Raw genomic sequence first — 24,855 nt, forward strand, 5'->3', positions numbered from 1 at the left:
TTACGGGGGGGGGGGGGGAGAAGAGATTCCCCAATGCAGTTTTTCAAGCTTATATCTACTGCCAGAAAATTAGCATATCAGTTGTATAAGAAAGTAAAATATGTTTAATATACTGCATTTAGGCTATACAAAAAAACAAAAAACAAAAACAGTTTGTTCTGCATCTTTCAGTCTGTTTTACAGTTCTAGAGGTTTCAGTCTAGCATCTATCTTGGAACCACTCCCAAGGACACACCCCCTGAACATGCTCAGTTCCAACCCTCCTCATGAAACACATTTGAATTGGGGCTACTAGGTAGCAACCACATAAAGGTATCTTACACTCCTTCCCCTTTTGTTTATACTGTCAACATACACTGTAATCTATATATTGGCAGTAAGAATACAGAAGGCAGTGGGAAAAACAGAACAAAAAAATAATAATTTCCTAAATACGAGACATTGGTCTAAACCCACAAATTCCCTTGTTTTTATAAATGCAACCTCTCCTTGGGCTTGGGGATTCTGTCTGAACGGCATAGTGTAACTGTGAGTGTTTCTGGCTCATCCAGATGTTCTATCTCCGAGTGTGTCTCAGAGACACACATGAAACAGTTGTACGATCTGATGCAGAGGCTGTGGACTGGCATAAACAATGTGAAGTCTTGCCCAAGGTCATTATTATCATTCCCTTGGGTGTGAGGGTGCTTTTAAATGAGCATGACGGATAGATTGACAAGCACCACTGTACTCCTGTCTCAATCTGCTGGTCTATTCCTGGCCACCACACATAAACTACATGCTACTCTCTTCAAACAATGCCAGGATGGACTTCATACAACAAATTCAGCATAGCAGAAATTGCGTAGTACTGGTAGTACAACTACCTGAGAGCCCAATAATATTCATTCATCTTGGATAGCCAATGACTCCCTACGCTGATAGTTAGGGTGTTAATATGTGCTCCCCTCACCCCAGGCAATCCATCCATTAATTATCTTCACCCTCTAAATAACAGAGAATCTTGGTCAGTCAACCGTTTAATCTTTGCGGAATCGATCAGGCATGTGGATAGCAGTTCAATAAGAAAAACAGTTTCAGTAGGCTGAGGTACTGGCTTTGATCTATCTGGCAGTGGAAATCTGCTAAGGGGATCAGCATTACCCAGGGCTTGACCTGGCTTTTATTCAAATTTGTAGTCCTATGCAGACAACGTCAAGCCCATCTCGGGATTCTAGCAGACAGCACTGGCTTGTTCTCTCCCTGCAGACCCTGAAGAGGTTTATGATCAGATTGTATGACAAAACACCTGCGATCTAGATACAAATGGGATTTCTTTTCAGCAGAAAACACTGCTAACTCTTTACATTCTAGTTGTGAATAGTTTTCTCCCCCTGCTAAGGCCAGTGACCTTGATGCAAACTAATGGAGTGTTCTGATCCAGTAGGAATTTGGTGGGCTAAAAGTGTTTCTTGAGAAGAACTGGAACCTGTTTAAGTCCTCCATGCTCCTTATTCCTTATAATGTCCACAAAGGACCTCCTTTGTCTTGTGATGCTTTGCCATATGAAGTTCTTGATGGTTAATATAATGGATAAGGATCTTGGATGACTTAAATAGGTTCCATTTTTGCCTTGTGGCCACTAGGTGGCAACCACATAGCATTCTCCTTGATTGACGCCTCCCCCATTTCTCTTTGTACTGGACAACCTCTACACTGACAAGCATTTATCAACTGAAAACTAATCCTTATAATCCCTCCATGACTGTAAAATGGCCAATTATTTGTCATTCAACAAACCTGTTGAAATTAATAGACAAGTAATTTGAATCCATTTATTTCAATGGGTCTAGTCTGAATATCAATAACACTGGCTATCTCCCCATGGACTTGCTATGCATCCAGCATCACAAAACTGTTTATGAGACATCTAGTAACAATGTAGACAAGAAATCCTGGTTTGTTGGGTTCAGCAGAATAGGTCATCATGGATTTCCATCTTCTGAACAGATAGCGGAAAGATCACAGGAAGCATAAACCTCAAGTCAATGTAGAACACAAACTTTTGATGCCTTGCAGCGAATTAGACATTAAGTGCCAACCATACTGTACATGTTGTATATTTCAATGGTATGACTTATACTGATGGGGATAGCTGTGAACATCAACTAGGAACATGCTCTTTTTGCTGCTGCATAGCTGATGTCACATATGACATCAGGTTTGGGGGAAATGATCTTGTGGATTAAATTAGGATCCCCATGGGCCTGAGGTTCTCCACTGTTGGATTATACCAACCAATACAGGAAATTTCATGCAGCAATATATAAACTTTAACAACACTACTGAGACTTACACATGGTTTCAGAAAATGAAACATCACAAAAAATGAACTGTTCATGTAAAGCACCAGTAATGTTCATTTTTACACCACCTTGTTAAGATTCAAGTAATCAGGGCAAATATTTTTAGGGGTTACATGACCAGGCTGCAAGTGTGTTACGTTGACTTTTTTGGTCAACTATTCCACATCTCAAATAAATTTGTCTTGAGCATCAATAGCTGATAACTTTTCAGGCCAATACAGAGGTGGTTATATTCCTTCCTCATCTCTTAAATACTATGAATGGGACAAAAATTAACTGAACAAATGAAGCCAGGTTTTTTTTTTTGCTTAACAAGGATTGAAGCAGGTTAAGGACCTTGGTTAAGTGAGGAACTTAATTAATCTTCGCTTCAGCTAACATTGGCTTCAACATATCCAAAACTGTAGTTAAAGCATGAGAAGAGGCTACTTTATTCAGGAGATGATATGTGTGAGCCACTCCTGATTTCTTACTCAAAGATTATGTCTAAACAAGCTCTGTATACAAAATTAAGATTTTGCCCACCCCAAAATTCTCTTCTGCATTCATGGTCCATAGCTATACTTTATAACTGGTTACAATGCTAAAAATTTCCCTGTTTGCATTCTGAAAAACCCTTAAATAGTTGCAATGACAACAGATGCACAGTCTTTAAATGTGCATAGTCAGAAGTAAAATCTGGAAAGCTTCGCTGCTGTTCATACGCATCAGACTACCACACTTTTTTTTCTGAGGTAGGGGAAATTTATGTTGGATGTGTACTTGAAAATCTCTCTTTAGAATTTTAAAGACATCTGCTTTTAGTTAGACAAGTTTCTACCCTTTAGGGATGTTGAAAATATCTTACAAATATGAAGCTTTGAAAATGGAAGACAAAAGAATCTTACAGTTATTTTTTCGCATCTCTTTATTTCGAAGCTCACATGTTAATATTAACTGATAGCTTCTAGTTTCAGCTGCTTGATATTAGCAGTACCAGTGAAACTTTGTCATCCCAGCTATCTGGAAAACATAGCTAGTGAGAAATTTGGCATGTTCCACCCAAACTTGTAAAAAATATGTTTATCTGATAGTGAAATACAACAAAGGCCCACATTCAAAGACACAGCATATGGCTCTGGCAGAAAAACTGCAGGTAGTTTCTGAAAGAAGGTTTTTATCCATTTAGAGAAGCTTCAAAACAGCATTTTTTATAGATTTATTTGAAGGAGAGCTTAAATTCTCTTCTTCCATTTTCAGACTTGCACTAAGAAATGAACTAATGACAACCATTATCAATAACTGTGTTTTACTGCTAAGATTCACCGGCTCTTGTACTCTGGTGAACATCTAGAGCTTTGTGTATGCAGGGCCTGCCCTATTCTTTTCCAAAGTCAAGAAATTCTCCAAGTGTACAATGTGAATTTCCTATTGCATTTGTAGAGCATTTCTATCTAGGCTTCTGGACCTTGTGTGAGGTCTGGTCATTCCTTCAAAATCCCTAAATGGAACATCCTACAAGGAAATACATAGTTTTAGATGCTACTCCTCATGTTGTAAGATCTGCAGGTGAAGTATTAGACTGGGTCAGAAAATAATAAACATAAGAGCAGAAGAGAGGCTTATTCAATGGAAGTTCCACAAGTGACAGATTACATGATGTAAATACAGTTATTGGAATATTAGATATTGGGATGAAGTAAATATAAAAGGATTGATGGGGATCACTGGATGCAGGAATTCCTTCTGTGAGTGCAAGTGAATGAATGCAGAAAGGGATTTCACTGTCCCACTAGTTTTCAAAACCTAAAAATCCAACGTTAGGGGTTTTTTTAGGATCAGGCAGGGATTTCCATTCATCTATTCTACCAGCTTCAAAATTAATGCCCACATTTCTCTCTAAAATAAATTCTATTCAATAATACTCCCCCAAAAAGCTTCTCTCTTTATACAATTTTTCTTCAAGCCAACGCAGTACAGTACTATAATAAGATGTAACCTTCATTAAGCCCCAATAATAAAATATTTTAAAGAAAAGCAGCCCATGCATGCTTTTTGTTGCACAGACTCAAAGCAGAAAGTCAATCTTGTTTTAGCTATATGCACAAAACGCCTATTGCATTTTAGTGCAACTAAAACTTTCCTCTTCTCTGAGGTTCATGTAGCTAAACCTCTTGACCCCAATGAAGTGTTCATACAGAAAACTCCTCTGCAGTTCTGACATGACAGAACACTGCTATTCCTAAACGATCTCAGTTATGTGTCACTGTGTGTAGGCCTTGCCCTGTGGGGAAATGAGCTGTGAAGAAGTATGAGACACCTTAACATTACATTCCATGAAATTCAATAGAGGAATTTTAAAGAATAATATTAGCTCTTTTGGGAATTTCAAGTGTCCAAACAATATCCAAAAGCTCTTTGCAGAAGCACCTGGCTTTCTGCACAATTTTTAAAATTAGGATATGGCTTTCATGAGATGTGATAAACCTCTAAAAGTTTAGCTAGGTAAAGATAGCTCAACATTTATATAGAGTGATGCAATAAAGCAGTATTAACAATGCACCAACAGAGTTCAACGAGTTTTCCTCCCAAATGCAAATAAGTTATCCTCATTTTAAAGAGCTTATATAAATACTTTAGTATAAACAGTTGAATTCCCCCCTCTTAAAATAAATGTTTTATGCATAGTACCTTAAGTAAGTTGTTCTTCCACTTGCTTGAGTAGACCAGTATGTCGGATCTGAAGTTGGTACTTATTGCTAGAGTATAAGATGGTTTTCCAGCTTTCTGTTTTGAATTCAGAAGGGAAAGAGCAAGTTTTGTCGGCAAACCAAGTGGATTGGGATTGTCAGGACTGACAGACCAAGAAGAATAAACTGAAGTCTTTTGGTCATTTTGCAACAGGTGCACAGGCTTCCTTTTTAACAAGTAACACCATGTAAAGTTTGTTGTAGTCTTTAGGCTTGGAAAAGATAATCGCTGTATATCATCCGCATTCACGACGGACAAAGCGGCTCCAGATTTTGCTTGGCTCAAAACACTGGACTGCTTATCATCATTCACTTCTGGGGACATCCTCTCTTGACTGTTATCTGGAACCTTTAGAAAGGAAGTCTGAATATTCAGTGAAGTAGATTCAGCTGACTTTTTGACTGCAAACCTTCCAGTTTCAGAGATTGATGGGTTATCATATTCTAAAGGCTCCTTTATGAGTGAAGAAGCCCCACACCGAGCAGATTCAGCTGAACCAGGCAGCAGAAGATCTGGCGCATTACCAGCTCCAGTGCTTTTATCATCTTGATCTAATGAGAAACCTTCTAGGGGCTCAACTGTGCAGATCTGCCGCACTAAGAGTGGCTTTTTTTGCTTGTTAGGTTCGCTAGCCTTTACGGTCAAAGGATGCAGTGACATAGCACCTGTAGTGCAAGCAGCTCCACTTTCATCTTTAACACGCTTCTGGTGTTTTTCCATGGCAATGTCTAAACTATTGGCTGGCGAGAGCATGCGCTTACTTGAGGCTGTGGCTTCCTGCTGAGGGAAAAGTCCACCAACTGGCACTTTCTGAATCATATTTGAAGACCCCAGGGAAGCTGAATTTTTGCTTTCCATCTCACAAATCAGATTTTCAAACACAGATGCTGGCTGCGAACTTGGCAAACACCTCAGATGATCTTTGTGGGATTTTGGCAGCTGAGTTTGATCTTTGACTGTTGGCACTGATGCAGTGTTTATTTTACAGAGAGACTGGTTTACCTGATCCCGTGTCACCAAAATTTGAGGAAGGGGTGCAACAGCAGCCAAACCATATGATGGAATATTACTGTGAATGCGCACAGGGATGAAGGGCGCAACATGATACATTCCACCACTGCAATTATCGGGAGCAGTTCGTTGCAAGGGTGGTGCCACATATTGCTTGGACACTTTGTCGTTCAGTTTAGTATGTATTTCTAATGAAGACCCAGTCTGCTCTGTGCCAGCTGCACCTGGAAGACCTAAAGGATATTGCTTTCCTACGTGCAATGCTTTAACTTGAAGCTGATATTTGGGAGCAAAACAGTCTTCTTGCATACTATGCTGACCAGCAACCATGCTCATGCTTTTCTGAGTTCCAAGTGCTGATCCCTTGAAAGCTGATTGGGAATACTGACTGAGTGAAGCTTGCTGACCAGGATGATGTAAACTAGAGCCTAAAGACCGTTCACTAGAAGGCGGGTTAAGAGAGTTGTTGCTCTTCACTGACTGCGACTCACGCAAAGGCTTGATGTAAGTCTGGGGGTGCTGAGAACTTGAAGACAATTCCTCGGGTTTCCCAGAGCCCTGCAACCTCTGCAAGGACACTGAAGAAACATCTGTTGCAGGACTTACTTGAAAAGAAGTACTTGACATGACATCAGGCTGATTCTTTTCTGAACCAATATTTAAAGATATTTGTCTTACAAGGGGGCCCCTTCTCCTTTCTAACAAAGGTACATGTCCACTGCCAGAAGTCAGTTTAGAAGTAGAGATCTCTAGAAGGGAGGCAGGCCTGGATGGAACTGCACTTCCACAGTCAAATGACTTGCTTCTGTAATCGGCAACTTCCATGGACGGCTGGGTGCAGTTAATTTGTTCAGAAGCAGCACGTCGCATTTCTCTGAAATGAGGACCAGGCACACTAAGCGTATTTGAACTTGTAGGAATTGTAAGAAATTCCAAGGATTTATTTGTAGGCTCTGCTTTGGAAGCACTCTCATTCTTAGAGACATCATCTTTATCAAAAGAAGTTGAGAAACTAGATGCACGTGACAAGCTACTCTCCCGACTGAGACTTCTAGAAAGCGTAGATTCAAAGCTCGACTCAGCAGAAGAATGCTCCATTTCAGCCAAGCGAATTCTTTTCTTTTTTGGTGGAAGTTTTTCTGTGGGTAGCTTTGATAAGGTTTCACTACGCTGCGGCCAGTTAAATTTTTCTGTCTTGTCCTGATCACTGCATTGGCTTTCCTGATCTCTATCAGGCTCTTCTGTCACCAGTATTTCAGGAACCTGGATGTTATGCTGGCGAACAAGTCTTAGTGGTTGCATTGGTGCACTCTTTTCATTAGCAGTGACTTGACGTTCATGCAGCTGAACTCTTGAGGCTTCTGCTACTTGAGGACGGTGGGAGGCACTCGGGAGAGAATGCTTCTCCTCTTGAGCTATAATGGTACTCAAGGAATGGAGCTTCACACCTTTGTTAGCATCCTGAAGGGAAACTGGTGATACCCTTTCAAATGAATCTGATTTTTCAAATGAACTAGGTCTGCTTAAGGAGTTTGTGTGCTGAATTACTGAAATCCCGGCCCCTTGTCTTTTCAGTTCCTTTTTTTCTGGTGCCACTGGAACAGCCTGCTTCTCCCCATGCAACATCATCTTTGGCCCCACAGTCTGCTCTGCGCCATGAGTCTCCAGCTCATCTTGTGCCAGTTTTTGTAGGGAAATACTACGTGAACCTAAAACAGCGGCAGTGTGTTTGGAGACACTGATGGTATTTCCGAGTTTGTTTTGACACTCTGACCCAGCTATGCTCTTTGACAAACTACTACTTGTATCATTTGTCTGAAGTTCATCATCATCATCTCCCACACTTTTCATTTTCCTCCTTTTTCTTATCTGAGATGTCTGCTCCCAGACACCGGTTGAAGTGGCAACTCGATAGTGAAGAATTTGGGGTTGTGTACTGTTCAAGACCGTCTTGTGCTCAGAATCTCGTATAGCTGCCTTGGTTTTTGGTCCATGTAACTCTGAACAATAGAACTTTTTGTGGTTTTCGAAGTTTTCCAGTTTTCTATATCTGTTTCTGCAAGTCTCACACTCAAACATTGTCCCTCGGCCTTGCTGTGACTTTTTTTTATCCATAGTTGACCCTTGTACAAATGATTTGCTTCTTGACATTAGAAATTCACTTGATGTGTTGCATCCATAACTTTCATCTACAGATCGTGTTTGTCCAAAAGTGTGCCCTTCATTGACCGAAGAATCTTCTATTGCTGCTTGCCGAACAAGGGTGCGAGGGTGTCCGCCTTGGAGCTGTGGAGTAGCAGGTCCTGGCACAAAGACATCATCATACAAGGAGCCAATTTTATCATCAAAAGACTGACTTCCACGTAGGGGGTGAGGGGGAGGTATTACATTTGTAGGTACAGCTGAATAACTGGTAGTTGGCATAGAATTACTTCTGGTTATAGGTAAACAGTCAAGAGTTGGTACAGACAGCAGAAAAACCTGCTTTGACTTCTCAGTAGGTGTAAAAGGAGACTTTGGTATATCAGAGCTTGAGCTAGTCCTTCTACTCATAGGCTTTAGGTCAAACTGAAATGAGTCTTTAAAAATGTAGGATTTTGGAGAATCAATACTACCTCTTCTTGAAAGGGATGTTCTCCGTGGCTTCACACTATCCAACTGTTTGTCATCCACTACAGCCTCATTATCAGATATTATCTTTGAAATGCGTTCTTCAAGCATTTTTGTGGCCAGAGGTGGTCTCATCTGGCCAGATGAAAGCAAGGTCTTGTCAGCACAAATGGTTTGCACAACAGATGCCACAGTAGTGCTCATTCGTGGCACACAACTTTTACTTGAGTCTTTTTCGGAAGAAGGCAATCCTTTCATAAATGGAGCTGGTGGACTCATGGTCTGATCTGCACTTTCTGAACGTGAAAAGTAGCCTGAATCAGTGCTACCTAAACTTCTGGGGCTCAAGAGACATTTTACTTGCTGATCCTGAGAACAATCTGTCGCCTGCTGTCTTTGTAGTTGCGCATGTATTGCTGTCCCTACAGGGGTCCCAAGCTGTTCCTCGGAAACGCTTGTTTCAGTTTTCTGATGTTGCTTAGCATCAGATTCATTTACTAGCACATGTGTTAAATTTGGTTTCACATTTGTTACTTTCAAGTCCCCTTGTTGTTGTGTTTTAGAAAGTGTAGAGGTGGGATCTGCTACTTTGGGGCTATCTGATCTCAAAGGAGATACGTTAACAGGGCAAACGATCACCTTGGGTAAAGCTGTCCTTGGTTGCACAGATGAGTCCTGAAATGAGGAGTCACCCAGCATATATTCCGGATTTCTTAAAGAAATGGGACTACCTTTGTGCAATGAGTCAGAATTGGAAGGTATTTTCACTACATGCACAGGTTCAATTTCTAATGATCCTTGGTCTTCTTGTCTTTCATCAGCTGTGCCTTCATCGTCACTGTCACCACTTTCTTCCACATCTGAATGGATGCTAAGTGCTTTGTCAGATTCATGGGAGAGAAACCCACTAGAATCTGGCTGGAGGACAAGTCCAAGTTTGATAGCATGAGCATGAGACTTCTTGTGCTTATACAGATTGCTTTTGGTCTTAAATGAAAATCCACAAGTCTCACAAGGATATGGTCGTTCTCCTGTGTGGGAGCGGATGTGCTTTAGGAGAACACTGGGCTTGGCACAAGCCCTGTTACAATACTCACAGACATATTTCCCTAGTTTTTTAGGCTTCTGGACTTTTAGAAGGTTACATATTTGTTCTACACCATGGCTGACAACTGAAGCTATCTGGGCTGAGTTGTACAAGGGAGCTATAGATAACTGGGTGGTAGAGCTAGAGGGATGAACTGACAACGGAGATTTTGCTACTAGCTGGTTTTGAGAAAAAGCCTGAGTAACAGAGGATTGGGGGCTCATTATTGAAGAGGTTACTGCTATGCTATATATATTCTGGAGTTTGAGATTTTCCAGGTTCGGCTGTTGCACCAGAGAATTAGTGAAGCTCTGACATGGAGCAATTTGTTGGTTTTGTTGCCCAGCTTTAGCAAGAACTTGCTCTTGTGAGTGATCAATTGAGGGCATCTGTGCTTGTTCACTCTTCCCTGATGTTGCTACATGCACAGTCTGTGAAGTGCAAGGAAGAAATTGAGATCCAGCTACAAATTCTGGCTGCACCAAAGCAGCATGACTTTGGACACTCAGTGTATTGGATGTGAGACAAGAAGAGGCGCTTGCAGTTTTATTTGGTCTCAGTTTTTCTATTTGCATCCCACTGAAAGGGCACTCTTGTGCTAAGGTGTTCAGCTCAGGCTCCATAGCTTTCAGTAAGACATCGAATGCAGTATTTGTACATGAGGATGAATGACTACAATCAACAAAAGTAATACATTCATTATTGTCAGCCTTGGCTGCGCTTGAGCTAGTGGAACCCTTCTTCACCGGTAAGTTTAACTGGGATGAACTGTGGTCTTCTACTGGCCATTTATTCAAGTCCAAGGATTGAGGTAACAGAGACAATTTGGGGTGCACCGAAGTCTCAGATTTGGACGTTTTAATAGCTACCTCACTGCTAAGCACCCCCTCATTTTGTTTGTTTTGTTTCCCATTCTGCGTTGCCAAACTGTGTACTTCTTTTAGGAGCTCTGAAGTATCAGGAAGGATGTTAGACAATGAAGAAGGCTCTTCTACTTTTTCTTTAGGCTTTGCCCGAGCTGGAGTTCTCAAAGGCGATTTTGGTATTTTCGTCAGGTGATTCTCAGTTACAATCTTTTTACGTTTCACACCTTTAACTGTGTCCGTGCTCCCTCTTGTAACAGCCTTGGAGATTTCTGTCAAACACAAAGAAATAAAAGTCAAATGGTGATTCTGCAAATATTATCAGCATTATTTACGTAGTACTTTCAACATATTAAATGTTACCCAATCTTTACCCACAACTTGTTACCTATTTAATGCCATTCCATTTAGCAATATAGGAACTGAGGCAGAAGATAGTAATTTGCTCGAGAGCACCTAAAGTTCGTGAGTCTGAGCCGAGTTTGAATTTAATACAGCATTTCACTGAACCACACTAGTTTTAAGTACATTCTTAATTTACAGAATTTGCTTCAGAGACCCCTCCCAAACTTATTTCAGTTCTTGTACATATTAATTATATTCCATTTTCATCATGTTTTCATTACCACTATACAAACCATTTGCTCAGTTAACTGCATTAAATATGAATGAAATTCATTAGGATGAATCTTGTTCCAACAATGTTCCCTCCTCATCTTGTCTCTGGGTGTGCTCAAGAGTAACTCCATTAAAACCAATGCTTTTCGCTCACGATTAATTTTATTGATTTCAGTGGGTCTATCTTGAGTGGATAACATAGATACTAGTTCACAGTTTGGACACTCTGGTCCTTGGTCCCCTCCAAAATCTATTATACAGGCCCTAGGGCTGGTGATATATTGATAAGATTGTCCCAAAAACGGTTTGAAGTCCATATTGTGATATTGGTTTCATAATTTTTGACCTGACAATATATTGTGAATCGTGAAGTGTGTGGGTGTGGGTGTGAAAAACCGTGAAACCAGCTAATGCCTTTACATAGCTCCATCCTTATTTTGGACATTGTTATATATCACAAAGTTCAGCTGGTGATATATCGTAATGTTGAAAACCGTTCACCTCTACACAGTTCCATCCTTATTTCAGGCATCATGATATATTGATATATCACAATGATTAACTGGTGAAATATTGTGATGTTGAAAACCAGTTATCGTCCAGCCTTAATGGGCCCACCTTCAGCACATGGGACTGTTTCTAAGCTGCTCTATTCAAATGGAATACTTCGTCAACAAGAAATACTACGGCAGAGATGGGGAACCAGTGGTTCTCCAGTGTTGCTGGACTCCCACCATCCTTGATGGCTGTGACTGCTGGGAGCTGGTGTTCCAACTATATTTGGAAGGCCACATGTTCTCCATTTCTAAGAGAATACAAAACATAATTCTGCAACCAAGTCTTCATTTGAGTCAGGTGGGGAAGGCAAATATCTAAAAGGCATTCACACTTCTGGCCTCTAGACCTTAAAAATATTCACTTGAAAATACTTGAATGGGAGAGTTTCTTTTGTTAAGACGTTGTTGTACTCAGCAAAAATCAATGCATTCATGTATTCTTTCTTCATATTTAAGACAGAATTGTCAGAATAGCTTTGAAAGATTAAGTGCTAAATTAAGCACACTCAGTGTGTTTTCTTCTCTATTGTCAAAACAATCCCAGCTCTGCTGGGTCTGGCACCCGTTACTGATTTACTGAGTGGATTTCAGCAGTGAGAGATTTAAAGCATATGCACTTACAAATGTTATGTTTTCTTCACAAATCATCAGCAGAAATTAACTTCTCCATTCAGAGAAGAATTTAAGAGCAATGATCTTGAATTAGAATCCTAAGTCAATGGTATGGAAATGACTAAGACACTGAATTTAGATGGGGGAAAGGCAGCTGGGATTGGATATCAAACAAGTTGCAGGAAGACATGGCCACAGTGAATACAACTGTGGACAACCCAATGCTTCTTCCTCAGGCACAATATGTTTCAGCCTAGAAAACATGTAAAGTTGAGCAGTCAAAGGAATGAGGACAGACTGAAGTGGGGCAGCAATATACAGATTCACCCAACAAGAAACAGAATGGGATGAATGAAACCTGACTGAGACAGAAGGAACAACCAGCTTACTGTAGCCTAGTTACATCGGGGAAACTTGATACCTTTCAAGAATTTATTTTGCTTTTAAAATTAAGCTATGATCTGGGTTAGCAGAAATGGACAACAGTACATATTCATGCTTGGAGAAACCCAGTGATGTATAAAATAAAGGCTTTGATTACCTAGATACCCTTTAAAGTATTAGTTATCTTTATTGGGCCATCACTGTCAATGTGGCACTAAAATAAAGGTATTGCTGTATGTAGAGGTAGCTAAGGCTTATGTAAGTTGTGCCCTACTAAAAGTGCATAATAATATAAGTTATTCTAGGCGATGGATTTTTATTCAGTACTAACAAAATGCTGTAAGTTATATGTATTTGGAGGCAAGGCTTGTATACTGCTGGCAAATCACATTGAACTTCCTTATGCAACCCGTGTCAATGAGAGCCAGGCAATCCAGTGCCAGATACAGAGAGCAGGTTTTGTGTTTAAACCTGGCAATAATTTGCAATGTGAAAGACCATAAACTAAGGGCTGATTTCACTTTTTGTGCTCTGGGACATATAACCAAGTATTCAATATATGCTGGCCCTTACAAGATGTTTGGAATCAGGGGAGAATGTGTGTCTTAAATTTAAAAGTCCCAAAGCTGTAGATTGAGCCCTTTCTGGCAGCTGCCTCAAAAGGGTTTATTTGGGTGTATGTGTGTTTTTAAAGAGACATGTATACAATTCAACACTAATAACCTTACGCAGAGACCTCAAGATGGAGGCCTTAGCTTCCTTCCCTTTCAGAGCTCCGCAAAAAATTCCATGACGATCATTTACCAGTAACAGGTTTTTAGGAAACTTGAAGGGAAATGGTCAAAATTTAAATTCCAAATCAATGCCCAAGTTTTCAAGACTGGTGGATGCCGATGATGGAAATAACAAAATAATCAGTAAGGAACATGGTAGTAACAATATCAACATATTCCAAGCAGCTAAAAGTATTCCAAGCAAGTTCAAAATGACGCACATATGGAGAGAACTTTAATAATTATGAAACTAAGTTCTTTCAGTCCATTTAGCAAGAATACTTTGAGGATAAGGTAATAAGATTGCACCATCAACAGCTGCTTAAAATTTAGGGAAGATAAAACTATCATAGTTAGTTATTAGTCATTATAGCTAAGTGAAATCCCCATCTTCTTAGACCTTCTGCTCCTGAACAATTTCTGGTGGACAAGAACAAGGGAGGCATCTGATTGGCTACTGTGGGGAACAGGAGGTCGGACTGGGCTAGTCAACATGGTGCCCTCCAGGTGTTGTTGGATTCACATTCCCATCAGCTGCAGCCAACATGTCCAGTGGTCAGGAATGGCTTGCCACTGCATCTGCAATGTGAGCTGATGATGGTCTTTCATTATTAGTATTATTTGCTTATCATTATTATTATTATGGGATTGCTGGAGAAAGGCTGCAGGAGGAGAAACAGTGGTGTGTTTTACCTTTCTGTGAGTCTTCTGTTTCATTAAGTTCTTTTTGTGCTTCTTCAATTTTGTCTAATGAAAACAAAAAGTAAATCAGAAGACGGGGAAACATACTTTGATCACAAATGGTTTTAATTTCTTTCCCTCACTTTGTTGAATAAACACTTGTAAAAAACCCACCAAAAAACCCACCACCCTCTTTTTAACATTACTGAACAGTTTGCCCATCCTCATATACAATGCAAACACTGTTCGTTGGAGGTGTAAGGAAGGCAACCAAAATGATTGATGAACTGGAACAACTACCCAATGAGGAAAGTTTACAAGGCTTGGGGCTTTTTAGCTTATCATTTTTTATTTTTTATTTTTATTACATTTCTATCTTGATCTCCTCCCCACCCCCTGGGCAAAGAAGTCTGGAGACAAAATGGTAAGTGGGGGGTATTGTGGAAAAAGTAGGTAAGTACATAAATGTGAAGGCCCATAAACAAACCAGGAAAATTGGTTTGCCATCTATCCACCCCAAATTTTCTGGATTATTTTCCAGGCCTTCACATGTCTAGACAGGGGTATGCTTTTTCATCTCACGTAGTACTTCTTCACACAACACATAGTCAACCTATGGGATTTCCTCCCATAAGGTGTTGTGATGTGTACCAACTTGGATGGCTTTAAAAGGGAATTAAGACGTGCTCATGGTGGATAAAGCTATTAATGGCTACTAGTCATGATGACTATATGTTACAGCGGTATGCATCTGAATTCCAGTGGCTGTGAAACATGAGGAGGAGAGGGTTATTGTGCAAACAACCTGCCTATGGGCTTCCTGTGAGAAGAGAATGCTGGACTAGATAGGCCTTTGATCTTATCTAGCAGTGCTCTTATGTTCTTAGGGAAAACCATCCTACTCCGAAAGCTTAGGCCATGCAGCCCATTTAAAACTACATTAATATTAATGTCAATTAGCGCAGCCCATTAGTGGCTATGCTTCTGGCTACAAGTGTATGTCTGAAGAAATAGGGCTTAATAATGTATCCATGAAAATACTCAGGCTGTAATAAAAATCCAGGAGGCAGGAGTTTCACGTTAAGGGATAATCACAAAGACTGATGCTATTCAAATACATAATGTGGGTGGGATTATGCGGTGCTTTCAGAGGATGTAAAAGATCAGAATGTGACAAAGGAAAATAGGTGGTTACAAATATATGTAGGGTTCAAGCAGTTTGGGATTTCAATCACTAACACTTAAACCAGTAGTTTAAGTAAAATCTTCAAAGTCTTAGTCCTGAAAATAAGAGGTGTCAGAAGTTAAAGTTCCTTACATCTGGATTCTACAGGAAAATGTTACCAGATGTCAAAATTGCAAGTAAGATATAAACAGTGGGAAAAAGGAGAAAAACTTTAAAAGTTCTCTTCTGCACATCTTTGAAAATCTAAATGAACATAAGGTTTAAATCAATGCCTCTTTTTCTGAACAAAACAGCGGGAAACTCCTCAAAGAAGTCCCTGTAAATTTACTTGGAAAAGGTCAGTAAACGCTAGTATACTTATGATGCCTCAATCACATTTGTTCTGGTATTGCCCAGAGTGACCTCAATATATTAACATACTGATCTAAACCTTCACGCTGGCACAGCATTCCACTTCAGGTTATGGTATCAGCATTGTTGTAAGCATGTCCTCATTGTAAGCACTTTCTGGCTTGATCCAGAACCTCATTTAATAAGAAAGTAATATTCTGACCCATCTGTGTTCACTGAATATTAACTGTCTCTTTCCTGGTTCCGATTATGGCAGAGAACAGATATGATGAAAAGTCGGTTAGAAATAACAGCATCATAGAACTGTAGAGTTGGAAGGGACTCCAAGGGTCATCTAGTCCAACCCCCTGCAATGCAGGAATCTCAACCAAAGCATCCATGAGTGATGGCCTTCCAACCTCTGCTTAAAAACCTCCAATGAAGGAGAGTCCACAACCTCCCGAGGGAGTCCATTCCACTGTAAATAATTAAAAATAAATAAATAAATAGCTGGCTACCATTATTTGTTGTGTATGTTTTCCAAGTGCTTTTGCCCCCAAAGGGCTCCCTTTCTCAGTGACTTTTCAGCACACCTTGCGAAAATGTTTAGCTTTAAAGTGCCCTCTTTCCTATTACAATAAAGTGACAGAAGCTTTGTTTTGATCCAAGCCATGGGGTTTCTAAATAGTTCAGTGAACACTTCTGAGGAAACTTTATTATTCCTTATTATTTGATTTTCTAGTTGCCTTACAGTCCCTGTTTTAACTCATCCCCACAGAGACAGGTTGCTATCCTTTTCATATCACCTTACAGAGACCAAAGAAGACTTGTTCAAGGTCATCCACAAAATCCCTGTCTGAGCTGGGATTTGATTCAAGACCAGGCACTTTTGCTGTATATGTGAGTGTTATAATCTCATTTCCAGAGTATGTTGACACTTATAATTTTTATTATTTTAGATGGTGGTAGATTGCGGTAGTGGGGAAAAGACTGTTGAAGATTTGGATTTAACAATTAAAAAGTTTTATGAACTGTGAAAACAGACACACTACCTGTAGAGAAGATTATAATTTGGGATAATCCAATCCAGCAAAAGGAAACCATACCTCAAATACTGATGTCCACTGTGTTTCAATATCATTGCAGGTGTGTAGGGCAGATACAACAACAACATTACATATCTGTTCAAAGCTCCTTATACATCACCAATGATTTCTGATGGCAGTCGAGAGCACAACCCATTCCAAAGTGGTCGTCACTTAAAAACAATTAGGGTACGGGGGAGCCATTGTATTGTGATACCCGAAGAGAGCTAATTTTACCCTTATTAAGGAAATTACCTAGCCGCTCAGAGGAAACTTATGCTAAATACCTTATTGCCAATAAAGATCAGGATATCATCAGGCCTGCTGCAAAATTCTGTTTTATAGCACCAAGGACAAGACAGGCTGTGGTGACAGTGATGGCCAGAGAACGAATACTGATTTTAGTCACTGGGATACAGATTTTAGCTGAAGGAGTGTTATTTTTAATGTAAATAAGTTTATGGGGGAATTTTAATTACATCTGCTTCTTCATGCGGATGTGGCATAGGTTGTTGTTGCTGCTGCTGTTAATTTGCTGTCTGGTCTTTGACCGCAATAAAGACTGATTGATTGATCAGGGGTAGGGGACCTTTTCCAGTCTGAGGGTCACTGTCCCTTCTGTGAAACCTTTTGGGGGCCACATGCTGGTGGGCAGGCATGAACAGCAAGCAGAACAACAAATGTAATTTTTATATATGTACAACAAGCTAGGTTCTACACTCTCTCTCTCTCTCTTTCTCTCTCTCTCTCTCTCTGTCTCTCTCCTCCATTCAAATAATCAATAAGCATTACACTCGTCAACAACAAATTTGTTGTCTGCGTTTTTTCAGATGATTTAGGACGAATCTGATGCGCTGAATCCAAAAATCACATTGGTTTTGCTCAATCAGGTCAAGTTTTTGAGCTATGGCCACATGTCATTTTTTTACATTTGTGTTCACATGAACGCTTGTGTGGAGCATTTTAGAAGAAGTTGGTGGGGGTAAAATGCCATGTTGAATAATTGTTTTGATTGGAAACGATTATTTTAATGACAAGAAGTATTCAGGTCCGATAGTTCTGGGTGATTATGTTGAATAGGGATCAGTTTGAAGTCATAAAACCTCGAAATCTTCCATAAATTGGTGCAGCAAAGCATAAAGTTATTTTGGTATTAAACTTGGTGACCAGGATAAAGCTTGGGCAACACACATGGTGTGCAAGGCATGCACCGAGACTGTACGTGGGTGGACCAATGGCAAAAGGAGTCTGAACTTTGGAATTCCCATGGTTTGGAGGGAGCCGACAAACCATGTCACTGACTGCTACTTCTGCGCTGTTGATGTGACTTGGATCAACAGAAAGAACCGGAGCAGCCTCAAGTATCCTGATCTTCAATCAGCACATCGTCCTGCAGCTCATTGTGATGAAATTCTAGTGCCTATCTTCGGAGAACTTCCTGACATTAGTGACGAAGATGCCTCCAGTGTTGAAGGACACGAAGAAGAAGTGGTTCTTGAAGATGATGCTCCACATCCATTTCCCCAAAAGGAGTTGAATGATCTAGTTCACGACCTCAGCTTGTCAAAGGACTCTGCCGCGTTGGCATCCAGATTGAAGGGAAAAAAACCTCCTCTCTGACAGTGCTCACATCAGCTTCTTCCGCAACAGGCATCAAGAGTACCTCTGTTTTTTCTCGGAAGAGGAGGACTTGGTGTACTGTGCAGATATTGCACAGCTTCTGCTCAAGCTTGGAGTGCCACAGTATGAACCCAAATATTGGAGACTGTTCATTGACAGCAGCAAGCGATCACTGAAATGTGTTCTGCTACACAACGGCAACCAGTTTGCCTCTATACCCCTGGCTCACTCGACTACACTGAAGGAGAACTATGAAGCGGTGAAGTAAGTGCTGGAGAAAATTGGTTATGATCAGCATAAGTGGTTTATTTGTGTTGACCTGAAAATGGTGAACTTTTTGTTGGGACAACAGTCTGGCTTCACCAAGTACAGTGGTGCCCCGCAAGGCGAACGCCTCGCAAGACGGAAAACCCGCTAGACGAAAGGGTTTTCCGTTTTGGAGGCGCTTCGCAAAACGAATTTCCCTATGGGCTTGCTTCGCAAGACGAAAATGTCTTGCGAGTTCCTGCGGTCCCCCCCCTTTCCCCCCCTTTTTCTAAGCAGCTAAGCCGCTTATCAGCTGATCCGCTAAGCTGATAAGCCACTAAAAGCCGCTAAACCGCTAATAGCGCTAATCCGCTAAGCTGTCAATGGGCTTGCTTCGCAAGACGAAAAAACCGCTATACGAAGAGACTCACGGAACGGATTAATTTCGTCTTGCGAGGCACCACTGTACCCATGTTTTCTGTGCACGTGGGATAGTAGGGACCGTGCTCAGCATTACACGAAGAAGGACTGGCCTGTGTGGGAGGAATTGGTGCCTTGCAAAAAAAGGAACGTCATCAACGACCCTCTGGTGGACAGAGACAGAATACTCTTCCCACCGCTGCACATCAAGCTCGGCTTAATCAAGCAGTTCACCAAGGCTCTGGACAAGGATGGTGACTGCTTCACTTACTTGTGCCAGGCTTTTCCAGGATTGACCATGGAGAAGTTGAAAGCTGGCATCTTTGACGGTCCTCAGATCCGTCAGCTCATCAGAGATCCAGAGTTCGGAAACTCAATGAATGAAGTGGAACTGGAAGTGTGGAAGGCATTTGTTCTGGTAGTGAAGAACTTTCTTGGCAACAATAAGGCCAGAAACTACACAGAACTTGTCAACAACATGCTGACTGCTTTCAGAAACCTGGGCTGCAACATGAGCGTCAAGATGCACTACCTATTTTCACATACGGACCGGTTTCCTGAGAACCTGGTTTCAATGAGTGACGAGCAGGGGGAGAGATTCCATTAGGACATGAAAGAGATGGAGACCAGGTATCAGGGTCGCTGGGACACAGTCATGATGGCTGACTACTGTTGGACTCTGAAGAGAGACCTCCCTGCTGCTGAGCATTCCAGGAGTTCCAAGAAACGGAAGTTCAAGCCCTGAAGTTTGAAAAATGGTGAAGCAACATGCAATTTACATGTACTTACCTTTATCAATGCCCACCATTCAGTTTACAGTAATCGATGTTTCTATCAGGTAATCAATATATGTTGTTGGAAAAACATTTTTTCTCTTAAAAACATTTTTAGGATGATATGTGTTGACAAAAATCAGCTGATAATGCCACAAAAATGTAATCGATTGTGTCACAAGATCTGATTTTTTTTTCAAATCAACATAACACAAAAACCTGACCTGATGGAGAGAAACGGATGCCATTTCCTGATTCAGCAGTGCAAAAATACCCTAAATCAGTTGTAGAAATCTAGACAACATTCAAAAAGTAAAAAATTGTTGCCCAGTGTTATCAGAGTTCATTCTAGCCAGGTTGTGGGTTACTTCACTTGGGTTATGAAGGAAGGCCAATGCGGGGTGTGGCCTGGGAAAAGCTCTTTTACTGTTCTTTTGAATAATGTCCAACACTTTGGTACCCTTTACCTGTATGTGTTCTAGGATAAGTATATCAACAGTAGAGCAATAATTTCACTTCACAAGTCTTAATAATGATGCTACTGTGCTAGTATAGCCTTTGTAAGTGTCATTTTATCTCGGCATCCTTTTGTCAACTTGCTCTGAGGTTTTTATGTTGTATGTCATCTGTCTTTCTCGCAGACCGTCTGCTGCCTAGTTCATGATTTGCCATATTATGCTTGTGAGTTCAATTTATTTATCTCAGCTGAAAGCATTTAAAATCAACAGGGGCACATCAGTACAGCTTTCCAGTTTGCTGACATCAGTTTTCTGGTTGAACCTCGAGCACTGTTGAAATTACTTCTGAGTAGCCATTTAGAGGATTGCACCTTCCTTTTTATCCATGTAAGCTCTAGACCTAACATACGCCATGATGCTAGTGTTCAAAATTTGAGTTTGTAAGTTTTTTGAGAACGAGCTTTGGCAACCTGGCACCTTCCATATCTTTTGGACTACAATCTCCAACAGCCCTAGCCAGCACGGGTTGGTGAAGGCTGTCCTTGTGTTTCCAGCAGATAGAACAAATTACACTAGCAGTAAATAGGAACAGTAAATGAGCAAAACACATACAGTACCTCCAACTTCCAGTGCCCATATTGCCTATGCCAAATTGTAAGGATGACAATTAGTAAGAAAAGGTAAAAGATGTATTGGGAACTGCACTTTCAAACTAGCAGACTAATGAGCAAAACAATTAGTCTCTAAATGCTAATTTGTACTGCTAGACAAACATTTGTTATAGTTAAGGACAGAAGTCAAGGAAAAATGTGTCCCTCCTATGTTCCGTATTTCTGCTTGTGACCTTGAATGAACTCTATACCAGAAAACATGTGGACTGCCCACATAAGAGCTAATTTGCAGCTGATAAGCAAGCATAATCATTCAGAGAGAATTTGAGAAAAGTGGACTCGAAAACTTGACTGAACTCTGAATCAGAAATGTGGAATGTTTTGGTAACATTTTTGTTGTTGAAACAATGACAGATGAAACTACAATTTCTGGGAAAGCTAAACAGCAACATTTAACAAGTAACTAGTCTCATATATACAAGTTATTTAAAGCAACAAAAACAACCTAAGTAGACCATTGGACACAGGCCAGTGACGATGATACCAATGTAACTATGCTGTCAAAAGAACTGGTCTTACATGTGATCTTGGTAACCAGAACAGTAATTGCAACTCAAGGGGAAACAGCTCAAAATATTACACTGGACGCTTGGTACCACTTACTGTACTCTGGAATAAATCTATAGTGGAGGAAACCATGCATAATCTGAGATTTTGAAAAGGACTAGATGCTCCAGACACTTTTTATTCCTTTATGACACACACACACAGCAGAATCATCGTTTTCAAGACAACCCTCGTCACAAGCCTGGCAAATCCGGAACTAGACTTGATGATTTGATAAAACTGATAATCTTTACATGCACTTCATATGCAACTACACACTCTACGTGCCTATTTCTTAGTTTTGTTTCTCATCTTTTAATTTCTGTCTGCTGTTAAAATAAAATGAAAAAGTTAACGAAAAAGAAAAAAAGATAAATCACTGCTCATTCTCATTGGTTTAGAAATAGAAACTGCAGCATCTCCCTGAAAGACACTGTGTCTGTGTTAATTGTTTTTTAAAATCTGAGGACAAGCAGCCATTGGGCAAATGACATGGTAGCAAAGGTCACTAGTTGGATCATTAAGACATCCATTTACAGTACACAAGTAGCATTACATAATGGCTTTACTTCTCATTACTGAGAGCAAGTCTTATTTGTTTGCCAGAATAGGATTTGTTACTATATTCAGTTCAGTAAGATATTAACTGTGGCAACAAATGTTTTTTATTGATAATTTACTTTAATATTATTTCAATAATATAAGCTACTCACAAAACTTCAAGGGGGGGTCCACACATGATAATGTATCAATCTATCTCCTAAATGACAAGTGTTTGAGAATAATGATATCTGGATGATTCCCAGGCTATAATCATGATTCCACTTGAGCTCACAGGAGTTCTAACATTGATTACAGTAGCAATAGGAATGATTCTTTGGTGTTTAAGAATGCACAACCAGGATGTACATCTGTGCGGGTTCCTTCCTGTGCTTACATTTGCTAACTTATTTTTAATTATATAATAAATCCTATTTGTGAAACCACAGGAATGAATTTCTTGGTGACATGGTAGTCTCTCCAAAGCCAGGTAAGCTACCTGCAAAATGTGTAAACCAGCAAAGTAAAAACAAGCAATGTGACTTTTTATACGGAGCAGAAGGTATCAAAATGCACCTACAGAGGTCAGGCAGGCACCTGCACAATTTATGATGGAAAAATTCCTACACGTGTACTGGCATATTAATGATTTTGTTAAGTATACAGCCTCTGTTACTAAGATGGTCTCATGTCTCTGTGCTTTGAGACTCAAGAGTCTGGTTGAGCTTGTATTCAATTAACAAGAAGGCTGTCATGATTTCTGGATTCAAAAGCCTTCTCTGTCCTATTGATAGCAGGTTCATCAGGCCCCACATGGATTGGTAAACTCATTATCTTCTAATTTTTCAGGGTTCTAAGTTCTGCCTTATGTCAAAGGTTCTTCTGAGAAGATGAATAGCAAAAACCTGTCTACCACCTAGGTCTTAAGAATCAACTTTTGGTACCTTAATTCTTGAAGATGTTGTCCTAAGGGAGAAAAGGATGTTGTTTTTAAGAACTGCATTAATAGCCTATCTGAAGGCTTAATTATGTTTTTGATGGTGGAGAAAATTAATTAGTACCTGTATAGTTTCATGAGAAACTGTGTTACAGTTGGCCACGATCACAGTATTATTACATGTTTTGCCCACCTTTCCTCCAGGAGCTCAAGGTGGCTTACATGATTCTCCCCCTCCCCATTTTATCCTCACAATCACCCTGTGAGACAGATTAAGCTGAGAGACAGACTGTGAATGGTCTCAAATGACAGCTGAGTGGGGGGGGGTGTTTGAATCCTGGACTCTAACCACCACACTAAACTAGATTTGAAATATTTCATACGTAATTTTACATAAAAAATAGTCCCTGTTGCTACTGGATGGCCTTTCAGGTGGAGTTCATTTTCAAACACTAACATGCCATATAAATGTGATATTCATCCATACAGCTTCCCTTTTCCCTTTTGAGAAGACAACTTTGCTTTCTAATCTGAATATATATTATGCAACCTACTTGATAACAATCAAGTGCACAGCACAGATGTATCTTACAATCCTACTAACACACATTAAAGTTACCTTGAAAACTGGCCCTCAGTTCAATTTTATTAGCATTCAAGAACATACACCAAGCAGTCTCCAACCTTTCACATATGAAAACAGGGGAACTCCTGTATTCAAATGAATGGGGCTAGGGTCTATCAGCCCAGTTTAGGCCAATAGTAGGCTGAACACAAAAGCAGGCCGGAGAAAATCCAGGCTTAAACATGCCAAAATCATCAAGTGGGAACTAAAAGCACAGACAAGCAGGTGGTTCATTTTATTAACAAAAGTTGCAACCCATGTAATTTGGATTTCATTTGTCTCAGTGGAAACATATGTTTGGGCACCATCAGAATTATAAATATACAGTATCTCACAAATGCTTTACAGAATAGCATGGTAGGCATAGTCAGTTCCTTTGTGATGCCTGATTCCTGGGCTTTAGCTACCATGTGTGTTTATCAGTACAAAAAAACAAAAATGATTTAAAAATCAACAGGCCCTTGGCTTGCTATAGCATCTCCAGGTGAGAAGGGTGGAGAACCACCCTGCCAAAATTAGGCAGAAAGGAGGACCGAGGACAATTGCATGTTGAAGGTGCATCACAGAGAGTTCACCTAGAGCAAGTGGAAAGAGAAGGCCTAATTCTATGAATCTCACTTATGGAATTTCTTAGGGGAAAAGCATATTTCTAAGAGGAAAGTATCAGATTCACTATGATTAAAGTGGCTACCTGGCAAAGCTAAATAGTCCAAAGCAAGAATCTGCCAGCTATTCCGTACATGAAATACAAAGGGCACTGACTATTTTGGAGCCTTTTCAGAGGAATGTTTTACTACTTCAGTGTTCTCCCCCCCCCCCCCAGGGTAAAACTGTAAATATTTGTGTAAGCTTCCCAGAGCCCTTCAGAATAGCCCTATCAATTAGTCTAAACAAACAGTTGTGTGCACATAAAGCAAGCAAAGGTTTCCATTAATGACATTTACATCTATATCTTCCATCCCAAAATGTTCCAAAGACAGGACAGAGTGAAAGAAAATGGTGCATCAGGCCAATATCTGTAATTTTATTGTTGTTGTTAAGTTATTAACCACCTTAAGTACAGTTTTTGTAGAAAGGCAGAGTATAAGTTGTAACAAATTAAGTTATGAAGGAGGAGAATTACACAAGGAGGAGTACATTTTCCTAT

General features: G+C 40.2%; 1 protein-coding gene across 2 annotated transcripts in view; it reads right to left on the reverse strand.

Moving 5' to 3' along the window:
- The window catches only part of HIVEP1 (HIVEP zinc finger 1), a 79,041-nt gene that overhangs the window by 16,886 nt on the left and 37,300 nt on the right, over window positions 1-24,855 (reverse strand). For both annotated transcript variants that reach the window (XM_081872958.1, XM_081872959.1), the window contains 2 exons: window positions 14,284-14,337; window positions 5,016-10,918 (listed from right to left, as the gene is read on the reverse strand). In XM_081872958.1, the coding sequence (XP_081729084.1) occupies window positions 5,016-10,918; window positions 14,284-14,337 (5,957 nt within the window). The remainder of the gene's footprint in view (window positions 1-5,015; window positions 10,919-14,283; window positions 14,338-24,855) is intronic.

Source organism: Podarcis erhardii (genome assembly GCF_964252035.2).
Source record: "Podarcis erhardii genome assembly, chromosome: 8".
Lineage (NCBI taxonomy): Eukaryota > Metazoa > Chordata > Lepidosauria > Squamata > Lacertidae > Podarcis > Podarcis erhardii.